Below are 13,875 nucleotides of genomic sequence, written 5' to 3'. Positions count from 1 at the left end.
AATTTAAGGCTTTGTTTCAAATTACAAGAATGTCCATAGTCAAGCAAATAGATTCTATAACATACATGAATTTCGACAGACTCCTAAAATAGCTCATTGGTTCCAATACCAGAACAACCTTGTTAGCAATAATCTAGCATTATCTAATAATATATGACAATATTCCATTATATTTTTTTAATTTACTTTCGATGGTATTTTATCTGTTGTAGTGTCTTTCTAAACCTTTATTCAAACAAAGGGATTATTTTAAAAGTAAAGAGTTTTCTAAGCTAAGTTACAACAATTACAATTGACATTTGCTATGTAGAAACATGAAAAATAAAATGATTAGAAATATGCTCTTAATCCTCTTTGTCCAATAGAATCAGGCTTTATGTATCTTTTTGAAAGAACCTACTGATAATTTCATCTCACAGTTTCCTATTCTTATTTGTTATTTTGCTTAGGAGATGAATATTTCAATTATTGGTCAGTTTGTTTGTCTTTGAAATGTTGCAGCATTTTCTTTGAACACAAGAAGCTACCAATCTTATGTCACTTCTCTCTAGCCTATACTTTCTAGCATGTTCTCTAATTGAGTTGGCTAAGGATGTCTTGTTTTCTTTTCTTTCTCTCTTCCTATCAATTAATGACCATTCCTAGTATAAGTTGCTGATTTGGGTTTGGGTTTCAGTGCAGGATATAAGTATGCAGATAAGTTATTTTTATTCCTTGGTTAGGGGTACGAATTCATCTGTTTGTGTGTCTAATGACCATTCCTATTCTAAGTTACTGATTTGGGTTCAGGGTTAAGTATGGGATACAGGATATGGGTATGCAGGTATTGCCATTCTTGTTCACTGGGCAGGGATACAGATTCATTCGTGTGTGTGTGTCAACTTCAAACATTAAAGTTGTACATTTAAAAAGAAGAGTGATATTCATAAATCAATAATTGCCAATAATATCATAAATAAAATGCCTCACATATCATATAATTTGCAAAAATGAATATAGTCAAGTCTCAAAATGTCATTACACAATGAAAAGCCAAATTACAATTTACATTTAATATTCATATTTTCTTCATAAGAAGCATCATACAGAGTCTTGGGTACTTCATATTTTGCTTCTAAATATTTAAAGGCTTAATTGAAAGATTCACTTGGAATATTCATAGTCCATACAAAGATTTGATAAGTTTTTATGAGTTAGGTTACCATTTCCGATTCGGGTTCAGAGTAGGGTTAAAAATTCGTTCCAATTTTTTTGGAGGTGGGTTCGGGTCTTTTTTGGGTTTGTCCATACAAAAACATATGTTTATGTGTGTGTGTGTGTGTGTGTGTGTGTGTGAGTATATAGTTCATACACCACTATGCTGATAGTAAAGTAACATAGCAAAATACACCACCACATCTACATTTCAGTTCAATAGAATATTAATTGATTCACAGTATGCTACACTAAGCTTGGTCGCATCAACATGCATGGAACATATTTCCAGATCAAGGGGGCAGTTTGAGAATGAAAGGAAACATCACAAGATAAGAGCAGTTATCTGATTTATGTTTTTGTATTTGTCGGAGGATTTCTAACCAAGCCAGATCAAAAGTTAAGATACAAATTTTAAGCCCTAGATTCAAAGATAACATAGTATTTTTTTCAGGAATTCCTCTATAATCGTCAATTTGGATTTCACCTATTGTCAATTTGGATTTCCAATATAAGCAAAATTTTCTTTTTCATTCACAAATGCACAAACGACATATAAACCATCCTTTTTGGCCTTTTTAGTGGTCACTTTTAGAGCCAAAGAGTCAAATAGACCAAATTAGGAAAAAAATCACTTAGAAAAAGCGTAAAAACTAATGTTTTGAGGCCAAATTCAGCCCAGTTTCAGCCGTTGGGCAGAAAACTATTCCGGATTCACTCCAGATTCTGCCCAGTTCCTCTGACAAAATTTGCAGCGAATTTGACGAGGACAGGACTTTGTACAGAGTCAAACTGGACTGAGGGTTGCTGGAGAGAATCTGGTAACTTAGTTTATAAGTAAAGCATCTTTTATTCAATATGCATGCTAATATTTCAGTATATTTACTTGGGTATCACCCTAGTGCTTTTTAGGTGCCCGGTTTCACTATGTACCTAGAAAGAACCTGAACCGTGCCACTAGGACCCAGGCTTTACCAGCAGTACCTGGTAACTTAGTGCCTAGTCAAAATCAACCCCTAAGAGCCAAGAAGATCCCCGTGTTACAACCAAGCCTTGCAGCGTTGTGTCCAAACAATATTTAGTGTCAATCCATGCCATACATTCACATCATTCCTCAATTCCTAACCCTTAGCATTTGCAACGTTGTAGCTAAGGAGATGCAGAAATAAAGAGCATGCAAAAAGATATTTGCTCTAACAAACCAATCCTCCCTACCAATGACATTCTTGAGGCTCATATTTGATGGTTTCAGTTGTCTCAACCCAACCTTGGGAAGTCAAATGGGTGATAATTACTTGTTTGTTTTCATTGTATTAACAATAGGAAATCAAGTGATTGTCCACTTTCCACTGTCATACAAAATGTATTTCAAAATTCAAATGGTGCAATCTCTAGTATCTAATTCAAATATCTTCACATTGGAAAGTTGCAAGTGCACTAATCAAAACCATGACACCCTTGACCAGATTCTTCAAACTTTCATTTTTTGCTACAAAGCAATTACCTCTTCGTAGAAAGTCATTGCCGTAAGTTTGTATCCTGCAGAGAGCAAGTATTCCTTGACAGCACAGTTTAGATCTCGTCTTTCATTCTCCTTAAGAGGACCCATATTTGAAAAGCTGCTCTTTTCTTCTAATTGCTGGCAGAATAACCTTCCTGTTCTATGCAATACATGAGATTCGCCTGAAACTTTCAATATTAAACAACTCAAGGAAATTAGTACTTTTGGCCTGCTCATTAGTGTAACTCGATACAATCAACAGAAATTGGAACATATAACCTTAAAAAAACAGTTCTGCCCATCACCACTAATAGTTTATAAAGCAGTTGCTTTGAAAAAAAAGAGCAGTGTACCACAAGTATCGGACAGTGCAAATAACGTTTATTTAGTTATTGGTATGAGACATAAAGGCATTGTATGACTAAAACTTCTGATTACTAATCAGTTAGATATTGATATATAATTGAAGAGCAATGTTTTTTGATAACTGCAGCTGAATCGTACCTGAAAAAAATTATTAAATAATAAAATAATTCATCTCTTTAAACATAACCACCTGAATGCCAAATCCAGTAAGGAAAGAAATGATATCTGGCAACTACCATACAGTTTCTATACAATTGCTACCAAACGTGTGAAGAAAACAGATATTAAATGATACCGTGCAAAATGCAACTGTCTGCAATATTTCATGTTAAGGACCTAGACATATAAAGAGAAATATAAGCTATACATTTGATGACAAAACTAGCTGTAAGAAATCGACTAAGGAAAAAATCAGCCAGCTTCTGAGAGCACAAACAATATGTCTTCCTGATCTGCCATAATGCCAGAATAGTATGCAAGATGCCTTATTCATCTGGGACTTAAAACATAACCACCTGAAAGGCAAGGTATTGACTAAAACCTAAACTAAAATGTAACACATAAGAGAGAAATTTGACAAAGTTCGAAAAAAAACCAAGTGTCCCCCTTGGTAAGAAATGTGTTTTAGTTTAGTGTTTAGACATCGCCAAAAACCAAAGCCAGTAAGGAAAGAAATGATATCTGGGAACTACCATACAGTTTCCATATAATTGCTACCAAAACATGTAAGGAAAACCTTTATTAAATGATACCCTGCAAAATGCAACTGTCTGCAATATTTCATGTTGAGGACCTAAACATCAAAAGTGAAATATAAGCTATCCATTTGATGACAAAACTAGCTTTAAGCAATCAACTAAGGAAAATAAATCAGCCAGCTTCTAAGAGCACAATCAATACGTGTCTTCCTGATCTGCCATTATGCCAGAATAGTATGCAAGATGCCTTATTCATCTGGGATTGGCACCAATGCTTTCATGATGAATCCCAGCTTCCTTTGTGGGAAGTAAAATATATTATTGAGAAGAAATTCCAGGTAGCATTTCAGTTGTGCAGCTCATTAGTACTGATACCAATCTTAGCCCCTCCAGAAACAGCCTGCCAGCATTGAACTGAAATTTAGTGAGAAAAGGCACAGCACATGATACCAGTTTGGAAAAGGATATTGATCTCAAATCAAAAATGTTTAGATCTCAAATCAAAAATGTTCTTTCCACCAGTACTCAGCCTTCAACCACCAATCTGACCTCCATCTAACAGCCAGACAACTCCTGAGAACAGGATCATCACAAATTTTTATTACACATCTTCCAGGTCTGCCATTTTACATCTAGCATACCTATATTTAAAAAATATGGGTAACAATTAAAATACACCGACAGATTATTATGGAGAAGACTTTATTGTTATTTTTTACTAATTTATTATCCTCTAATAAAGTATATTTAATAGAATATTGTATTATCTATATAATAAATTATTATGGAGAAGACTTTATTGTCATTTTTACTAATTTATTATCCTCTAATAAAGTATGTTTACCGCATAGATTAATGCACACAGACAATGAACAAGAACAGCAACAGCAGTACTCCTTTATTCGCATATGCCAAGAGATTCCATTATGCTTGATAAGATCATTTACAATGTACCCAAACGGGGTATAAATACTTTCCGCCAAACCTTCCCGAAGGGGTCCGTCGGCTACATAATAATCCTAATCTACCTGTCGGCTACAAAATACAAAATTTCCGACAACATGAACCTGTCGGCTACACAGTTTCTACCGACGACATCATCCCGTCAACTACACAAATTCTACCGACGACATCATCCCCCCCAAAAGAAAAAGTTGTCTTCGGACGACAATTACAAAATATCCCAGACAAATTAAAAAACAAAATACATTAACTGACTAATGACAACAAGATAGATCTGCTTCTTGCACATCCCTTTCACATTCATCCCATGCGTGCATCAAACTGGTCTCCAACCCACGTTGCATCTGTAACCTCTACTAACACAATACTGCCTCCTTAATCTAGCTGACCTTGACAACCAACCGTGCTGCTTTCTCTGCTTCCAACTCCTGGGTACCCTGAGCCAAGTGTCGCTGAACTGCCTTCAACTGGATGATCAACTCCTCCCGAGCTCTCTATGCATCCACCAAGATAGCCTCACGTCCAATAGCCACTCCAAGTGCCTCTGGTGCATAGACACTCCATGCCTGCAATTGCTCCAGGTCTCATCAATTGGTCACACTTCCCACGACTGATAACCGCAACAACTGGGGGTCTAGGGGGCAACGCCCCCAGCGAGGTCGAGGGGCAACGCCCCTCACTACCAAGACCAAATTAGCACTCCGAAACCCACACAAAACTGCATGGAACACACTATTTCTATCATTTTCTTCTAATTCCACACTCTTTCTGACAACTGCTTATGTCTACCCTTTCCTTTGGTATCATGCATTACTCATTTCAAACTGTTTCAATTTGTCGTCTTTTTTTTTTTTTTTTTTTTCATTTTTGCCATCTTTTCTTCTTTTTTTTAAATTTTTAAATTATTATTACAAAAAAAAACAACTCAACTCTGAAAAAAAATAGAACTTAGCTTTTCCCCCAGACTTCGCCATCCTGCAACAACGATGAAATCTTCTTGGCATAATACATCTTCAGCTTCAATCCGTTGACTGGCTGAGACACTTCTTGTCCATCCAAGGTCCATAGTTTTATTGCTCCATTGTCGCCTACCTCGCGGATCTGGTATGGCCCAACCCACCTAACCTTAAACTTCCCTAGTTTATTTCGTCCGTCATACTTCAACACCAACTGCCTCAGCTGAAACTTGTTCAATTCTAGGTGCTTATCATGCCGCACTTTGCATCTGTCCTACCGTCATCGCTCATCCAAATTTTTTCCTTACTGTCGGCACCCTTCAACAAATTTTATGGTGCAATGTATTCTTTTCTTTCTGTGCAATTCGTTCACCATGTACTGGATAGTGGGATCTTTCTTTTTTCTGGGTTCGGACTGTATGTTCTTCCCCTCAGCTTCAGCCGTAACCACCTTTCCTTCGTCGTCACTTTCGCCTTCACCTTCTGAATTTGACGATGTTGCCTCCTCACCTACCATTTGTGTGTGCAGGTCAATTATGAATCTTTTGCCTCCGCGCTCCATTGATAGGGTATTTCGTTTCCAATCATGTTTTACTTTTGCTTGCACCAACCAATTTCGTCCCAGAATAGCATCATATCCTTTTCTTTTCAATGGAATGACCACGAAGTCCAAAAAAAATGGTTGCGTTCCAATAGTTACCGGTTGCACCCTCAAAGTTCCCAACGGTTTGATCCCGTGCTAGTCTGTCGTGAGTAACTAGAATGTAGGTGGCCACAACATCGGCTTTTCCAACTTCTTCCAAGTATCCTCCGGTAACACATTCACGCCGGACCCTCCGTCGACAATTGTTTGTCAAAACATTTCCCAAAATCCCCATCTCGACGACCGCCGAATGCCTTCCCATTGTGAGTGCCAGAAGCATTGGGTCTGTTGCCATTGTTCCACTACAGTCCCTTCCGGTTTCCTCTATTGCTTTCAGAAGCGATGTAGAATTCAGAATGGTCATTCGTAACTGGGGCATTGTGAGGTCACTTAATTTGATCGGGACTTCCATTTGCATCACCTGCTTTATTATGTTTTGCTCGACGCAGTCCCTTGTTGAGGTGCTGGTGGTGTCCTTCAACTGAGATGTCTCCACCTGTGATGCCTTTTCAATTTCCGCCCGCACTTCCCCAAATTTCCTCTTTTCTTCCGCCAGGTCCAAGTACTCTTTTGCTTGCCTCCGCGTAATTGCCAGAACCTCTTCTTCATCTGTCCTGACAGTGATCAAGTTTACTCCGAATTTTGGGCACTTGGCATCTTCATGGTCGCCAGGTCCGCACCATCTGTATAATAATTTCGATGTGTTTGCTGTTGCACAATCCCGCGCAAAATGACCCCACAAATTACATGCTCGGCATTGAACAATCGGCCGTCCATTTGCATCATACTGGATTCGACTTCGGCTGCCATTGTTATTGTTATTGTTCGCATTGATATTGTTGTTTTGCCCTCTGCTATTATTCCTATACCCACCTGAAGTGGCACCATCAATGTTTGCATTTTCGTTCCCTCCTAACGTGGAAGCTACCTAAGCCAGAAACACCTGTTGAGGTCCTCTAGTTTTCATGTTGAAGGGACATTCTTTTACGAAATGTCTCATGATCTGGCAAATCTCGCAAAATTGGTTCTTTGGACAGGACCCTTTAGTATGACCTTTTGTCTTAGATTCTATGCACCACAACTAGCTTCCCTTTGTCTCCTTCTGCACGTTTTTAAATTCCTTCATCATACGGAGCATGTCCTTCTGTAGGGCGCGAACCTTCTTGCTACTATTTTCATCATCACTGCTATCCTCTCCTGAGGACGCATTGTCATCTGACTCAGAGGAACTATTCTTCTTATTTTTCGTCCTCTACTACCTTTCCAAGTTCATCGCTCTGTTGTATGCTTCTGTGTATGATGACGGCGGCACAATTTTCATCTTTTAGCACAACTTCGGGCGTAAGCCTTCCACGAACCATCGTTTCTGTAATCCATCAGCTGGCTTATTCTCCATTTTGTTTATCAAGTGTTTTAATTTCCTGGCGTAGACGCAGACAGTTTCATTCTTCCCTTGCTTAGTATTGAATATCTCTGCTACAATTTCATTATCATCACGCAACAGTTGAAATTCGGTAGTAAACTCCTTAAAGTTGTCCCAAGTAGTTAAGTTCTGGGGATTTGCATCGACGAACCAATCAATTGCAACACCCTGTACGATTGCCGGAAATTGCCGGACCCATTCGTTTGTATCTGTTATGCCATTTGCCCTCCAAATTGTCTCGCATGTCTTGCAATGTCAGATGGGGTCGACCGTACCATCGCCATCAAACTTCGGCAACTTTTCTTTTGGTCCTGCCATCACTACTGGATTTTGTGAACAGGTGTTGTTTGGTCCTGCAACACTGGCGTTGTTCACTCCCACACTGTGGCTTTGCACTCCCACACCGGCGATCTATAATCCCACACCGGCATACTGGTCTCCCACATCGACGGTCTGCACTCCCACACCGGTGGTCTCTACAGTTGCGAACCTTGGTGAAGAAGGATCTTCTGAAGTTGTCCCTTGCGGAAGTGTATCCCGGACGAAGAGTTCACTCCACGCTCTTGCTCCCTTGGCACTCCGAGCCGTGCAAGTTGATTCTCTTCCGTCTGAACTCTCTTCCCTCGGCGAATACAAATTCAAAAACTCCTCCCTTGCTTCCTCCACCAATTCCACCCGCTGTCGAGTCTCCAACAATTCTTCCGTGCTTCTGTGTCCGTCGGCAATCTTCTGAAACCTCCTTCTGCGTTCAGCTTGCTGTGCTAGAATTAAATTTTCTTGCGCAATACGAATTCCATCTTTTCCCTTGACCTTATTTCGATCCTTGTTAAGCTGATTTGGCATTAATCTTCATTCCTCCCACCTTCCAGGTTCATGGGGCAATGGCGCCAAATGTTTACCGGATAGATTAATGCACAGACAATGAACAAGAACAGCAACAGCAGTACTCCTTTATTCGCATACGCCAAGAGATTCCATTATGCTTGATAAGATCATTTACAATGTACCCAGACGGGGTATAAATACTTTCAGCCAAACCTTCCCGAAGGGGTCCGTCGGCTACATAATAATCCTAATCTGTCTGTCAGCTACAAAAAACAAAATTTTCAACAACATGAACTTGTCGGCTACACAGTTTCTACCAACGACATCATCCCGTCAGCTACACAATTTCTACCGACGACAAAGTATATTTAATAGAATATCATATTATCTATATAATTTATAATATTGTAGTATGATATTCTTAACCTTTAATGAAATGTATTTAATAAAATATTATCATTATCATTTTGTATAATATTATATATAATATAAATAAGATTTATTTATTTCTTGATCGGTAATATTGTTTGTATTATGATAATAAAAGGAACAATTACATCTTCTGTATGTTTGTCCTAGCATTAATCACCAAACAAAACAATTACCAGACACCCAGTCAGCTTAGTAGACCATTTACAGACACCCCACACAATCCATGGCAAATTACAAACAAAATGCCATGATCACACATAACAGACCAGACCATCCAATAATTTGCAATGCAAACAAAATTGGCCACCGACAGCCAGACCCAAACTATCAATAGTTCCAGGCTGGCACGCTTGCGCTCCATTTCCTGCATCTCTCGCTTGGAATCCTTCACCTCTCCCACAACACTTGTTTCTCCTACCGCACTTAGTCCACACTTGGGTGTAGATTTCCTCTTCTTCTGCTGTTAATTTATAATATTGTAGTATGTTATTCTTAACCTTTAATGAAATGTATTTAATAAAATATTAGCATTATCATTTTGTATAATATTATATATAATATAACTAAGATTTATTTATTTTTTGATCGGTAATATTGTTTGTATTATAATAATAAAAAGAACAATTACATCCTCGGTATGTTTGTCCTAGCATTAACTGCCAGACAAAACAATTACCAGACACCCAGTCAGCTTAGTAGACCATTTACAGACACCCCACACAATCCATGGCAAATTACAAACAAAATGCCATGATCACACGTCACATAACAGACCAGACTATCCAATAATTTGCAATACAAACAAAATTAGCCATTGCCAACCAGACCCAAACTATCAACAGTTCCAGGCCTGCACGCTTGCACTCCATTTCCTGCATCTCTTGCTTGGAATCCTTCACCTCTCCCACAACACTTGTTTCTCCTACCACACTCACTCCACACTTGAGTGTAGATTTCCTCTTCTTCTATTGTTCCCTCTCCAGCTCCTCCAATCCCTTTCAACACCTTGTATGTATTCCATTAAAACTGTTCCATCCTTCCTATGCTCAGTCATTCTGCTCCATGGCTCGGATTGATGAGCTCCATAGAATGAATGGTTGTAGCACCGTTGCTGACAATCCCACAATACCACACTCTACCTCCAGGGAATAGACCTCGTCCTTGTGCCGCCAAATCTGCAAGAGACATGAAAAAGTAATGATGGTCTGTCCTCTCCATCCATAGCCGAATCAATACTACATTTCCTTATTAAAGTATGCTGCAACATGATACTAAACCTCATGCCCCTTATACAATATCACTTTCACGGTCTACATCCGCTAGCTACAAATCTTTAAAAACTTCAAATATCTCTCAAGGTGGATGATCACCTTTCCCAGCCGCCGCCTTAGATAGCATGCCTGCCTCAATATTTGCCTCCCGACAGACATAGTCAATTACGAACGGGGCTAGCCCGAAGAAAGAAAACGTGGATGAAGCAAAACGAAAAATGGTTAATTAAGTGGGAATTAACATACTAGAACACCCCAACACCAATGAAAAGATAAAAAGGTTTGTGCTGGAAAAATTTAAAGTGGTAATGTAGACAAAACAATTAGGGAAGAAAAGGCCCACTATGTGAAAGAGTTCAACCCCACGTGGTGACATGAGATTAAATATTACCTTCATGTAAATATGAAAGGTAAAAATACGTTCTTAGCGGCACAGTTACGAACGGGATCCCATAATTTACGGTGTGAGATGGGGAGGTGGACGGTGCCCAAGGAGGATTGGGAAGAAATAAAATGCATCTATTCCAGTAAAGGATGTGTCGAAACGGAATGGCACTTCATCTTTGAGTGTGCAGCATACCAAGATATCCGGAAGCAGTTCGAGGACAATTTAAAGGAGGACCAATTACATTAGGTTTTTGAGGAAACAAGAGCACATAAAACAGTGAGATTCTTAAAGCGGATTCATAACATGTGCGCTAACATTGAAAAGAACATGAAAAGGGTCCCATAGGCTGGCTGGTCTCGTAGACGTCATTAAAATTACTTCATTCATTCATTCATTCTAAAATCTTCAAAATCACTCAAAGCCTCCCGAATCTTTCTAATGCTTCTATTCAAATACCATGCATCCATTCTCCCTCTCGCAATCCCATTAATCACTAATTGGGAATCTCCCTTCAAAAGAATGAATTTGACCTCTAGCTTTCAAGCCAATTCGATTGCACACAATCTAGCAGCGCACTCAACTTCGTTATTAGTTCCATTTGGAAGTGGTTTAGCTCCTACAGCCAAAGTGTTACCATTTGATTCCCTAGAAATGAACCCAGCGCCTAAAGGCCCAAGATTACCCTTCAAGGCACCATCAAAATTTACCTTAACACACTCTGAAGGCCTCCATTACACCCCGAACCACTTAAGAGAGGATGTTTTAACCCGCTCAAGCCCATTAACGAGCACACATTTGATCAAAGGCCAGTTGTGTTGAATTGCCAAATCATGTCTGCTGAAATGAACTTTGTTTGCTCCATAGGCACTAGTGTTGGAAACCAATTCTGAAATAGCTTTCTCCAATCTAAAGATGAATCTATTCCCATCCTCTACAGTGTCCCTAAAGATCCTCCTAAAGATACTCCTATTTCTTTCTTTCCAGACCTCCCAAAGGGTAATTGCAGGAATAACATACTATATAATTGAGAACAAAGATTTACCTTGTGGGATTTGCCACTACTGAAGCCATTCACTTAGTCGTTGTGGTAACGGTCCCTGCTAATTAAGTTTATTCCTTATGTAATTCCACATCTCTTGTGCAAAATCACAATGCAGGAAAAATTGGTCCAAGGTCTCCTCCGCCGTTTTGCAAAGGACACAACGGAATGGGCCAACAAAATCAAATTTCGCCAGTCTTTCTCCAATAAGAATCCTTCCTTTCCCCACCAACCATGCCAACACCCCTACTTTAGAGAGGCAATATTTGTTCCAGCAGACCTTCATTGCCCATTCCTCCACATTTGCTTCATTCACCATCAAAGAATAACCAGTTTTGACAACGTATTGTCCAATCTTCAAAGTGCATCAAATAATTTCGTCCTGCTCACTATTCAGCTCCACAATTCTATTATCCAAAATTGCCTTCAAGGCATTGTACTCTATCTCCTGGAGGCCAAGCTCCATAGGATCTTTCCAAATGGCTCAATCCCCAATTCCCCCACTCCTATCCACAAAATCCGCCATGTGAACTCCCCAAAGTCTATGTTTTTACCACCTCCGAGGGGATGCTCGCATCATGAAGAACCAATTGCCCATCCCATGAGTCATGCCAGAATTTAGCCTTCTCCCCTGAACCCAACTGTCAAGTTAAATGGTCTGTGATGATACTCCTACAACTATAGAGAAAATTCCAAATCTTTGATCCTCTCGGAGGATTATTAATGGTGAGGATTTGATCCCGACTATCACTATCCAAGTACTTAACCTAAAGAATTTTAACCCACCTTTGGTTGGGTTGAATATACATACTCCGCACAAGTTTAGCTCCCACCACTTCATTTATAAGTCTCCAATCTCGCAACCAAGCCCCACCACACCTCTTTGGTTCACAAACCATGTCCAATGTCATAAGTAGAAATTTATCATGATCCCCATTCCAAAAGACTTGCACATTCGCTACTAAATGGACTTGATGACTCTGATTGGAATTCTGAAGCACGCCATGGAGTAAATTGGCATTGCCAAAATTACTAATTTTAACATCAACAACCTACCTACAGAGGTAAGTAACTTACTCTTCCAGCCTTCCATCTTCTCAGAAGAGCCATCAATCAGCTCTTTCCACAAGCTAGAAAGATTGGAACCAGCAAAGAGAGGAGTGCCCAACTATCTTCCTAGAAGTTAGCCAATCTTAACTCCAAACACCCCAGCAACTACCCTTTGGGAGCCCACTTCAATGATAAAAAAGAACACTTTTGATTTATGCAAGTTTATAGTTTAAACTTTATCCCCAAGCTCTACTATAAGTATCTAGTGTAATCACCTAAAAATGGTCATCTAGACTATTAGCCCCCTTTTCAACATTTTGGCTAAATTAATTTAATCATTTACCTAGACCAAATTGCTAATAATCAATTTATTTGATTATAACCTATAGTTTGACTATGCTATCCTAAGTTCATTATTTGATTAAAAGAACATGTCCCCTTTTAATTAAATAAAACACCCCATTCTTCTAACCCACTTAAAGTGCACACATAGTCTTTTTTCTATTTTACAATTAAAAGAAAAGGCTTGTGAGACTTTTGTCTTATATGACAAGTCAACTTATATTCTATTGGTTGACTTGTGTGTGCACATGGATCACACCTATTTTCGAATTCCACCGTTGATCATCCACCATCTTCATCTTGATCTCTACCGTCCGTACAACTTTAAAAGGGAGAGAGCTTTCCCCCTCAATCCATCCTCATTTTGAATATTGTTATGCTGCAAGTTTTCTAACAGGTTTCTTTGGAGCTTTGTGGAGAACTTCTATTTCTTGTCTACATTCTCTCATACCATAGCATTTTAGCTTAGATTCATGTTGCATGTTAGTTTAGCTTCTATTTTGCAATAATCTATCTCACATAGCTTAGTATTTGGATTGTAACACTCTCATACATGTTTTAGCATAGCTCCACTTTGCATCTCATTCTAGCTTAATCCTCATTTGCATTGCATTCTTGAGGAACTCCTTGGGACATTTGCATTCTTGCATCTTGTCTTTGGAACCTCCCATTGCATGGTTTACTAGCAAGAAGAGTATCTCTAAGGCTCATCTGAGAGCCTTCTTATTCTTGAAATACACTCTCTTGCACTCCGTGGATAGGGAGCTCTAAGCCGGCATCCAAG

General features: G+C 39.1%; 1 protein-coding gene across 3 annotated transcripts in view; it reads right to left on the bottom strand.

Moving 5' to 3' along the window:
• The window catches only part of LOC149552457 (HEAT repeat-containing protein), a 107,229-nt gene that overhangs the window by 66,082 nt on the left and 27,272 nt on the right, over positions 1-13,875 (bottom strand). For 2 of the 3 annotated variants that reach the window (XM_089788018.1, XM_089788017.1), the window contains one exon: positions 2,699-2,883. In XM_089788018.1, coding sequence (XP_089644144.1) covers positions 2,699-2,883 — 185 coding nt within the window. The remainder of the gene's footprint in view (positions 1-2,698; positions 2,884-13,875) is intronic. The other variant, XM_089788019.1, reaches the window with a different exon arrangement.

Source organism: Cupressus sempervirens, chromosome 6 (assembly GCF_028749045.1).
Source record: "Cupressus sempervirens isolate cs-2001-9-10 chromosome 6, ASM2874904v1, whole genome shotgun sequence".
NCBI classification, from domain to species: domain Eukaryota; kingdom Viridiplantae; phylum Streptophyta; class Pinopsida; order Cupressales; family Cupressaceae; genus Cupressus; species Cupressus sempervirens.
This window is presented reverse-complemented; position numbering and strand designations above follow the sequence as displayed.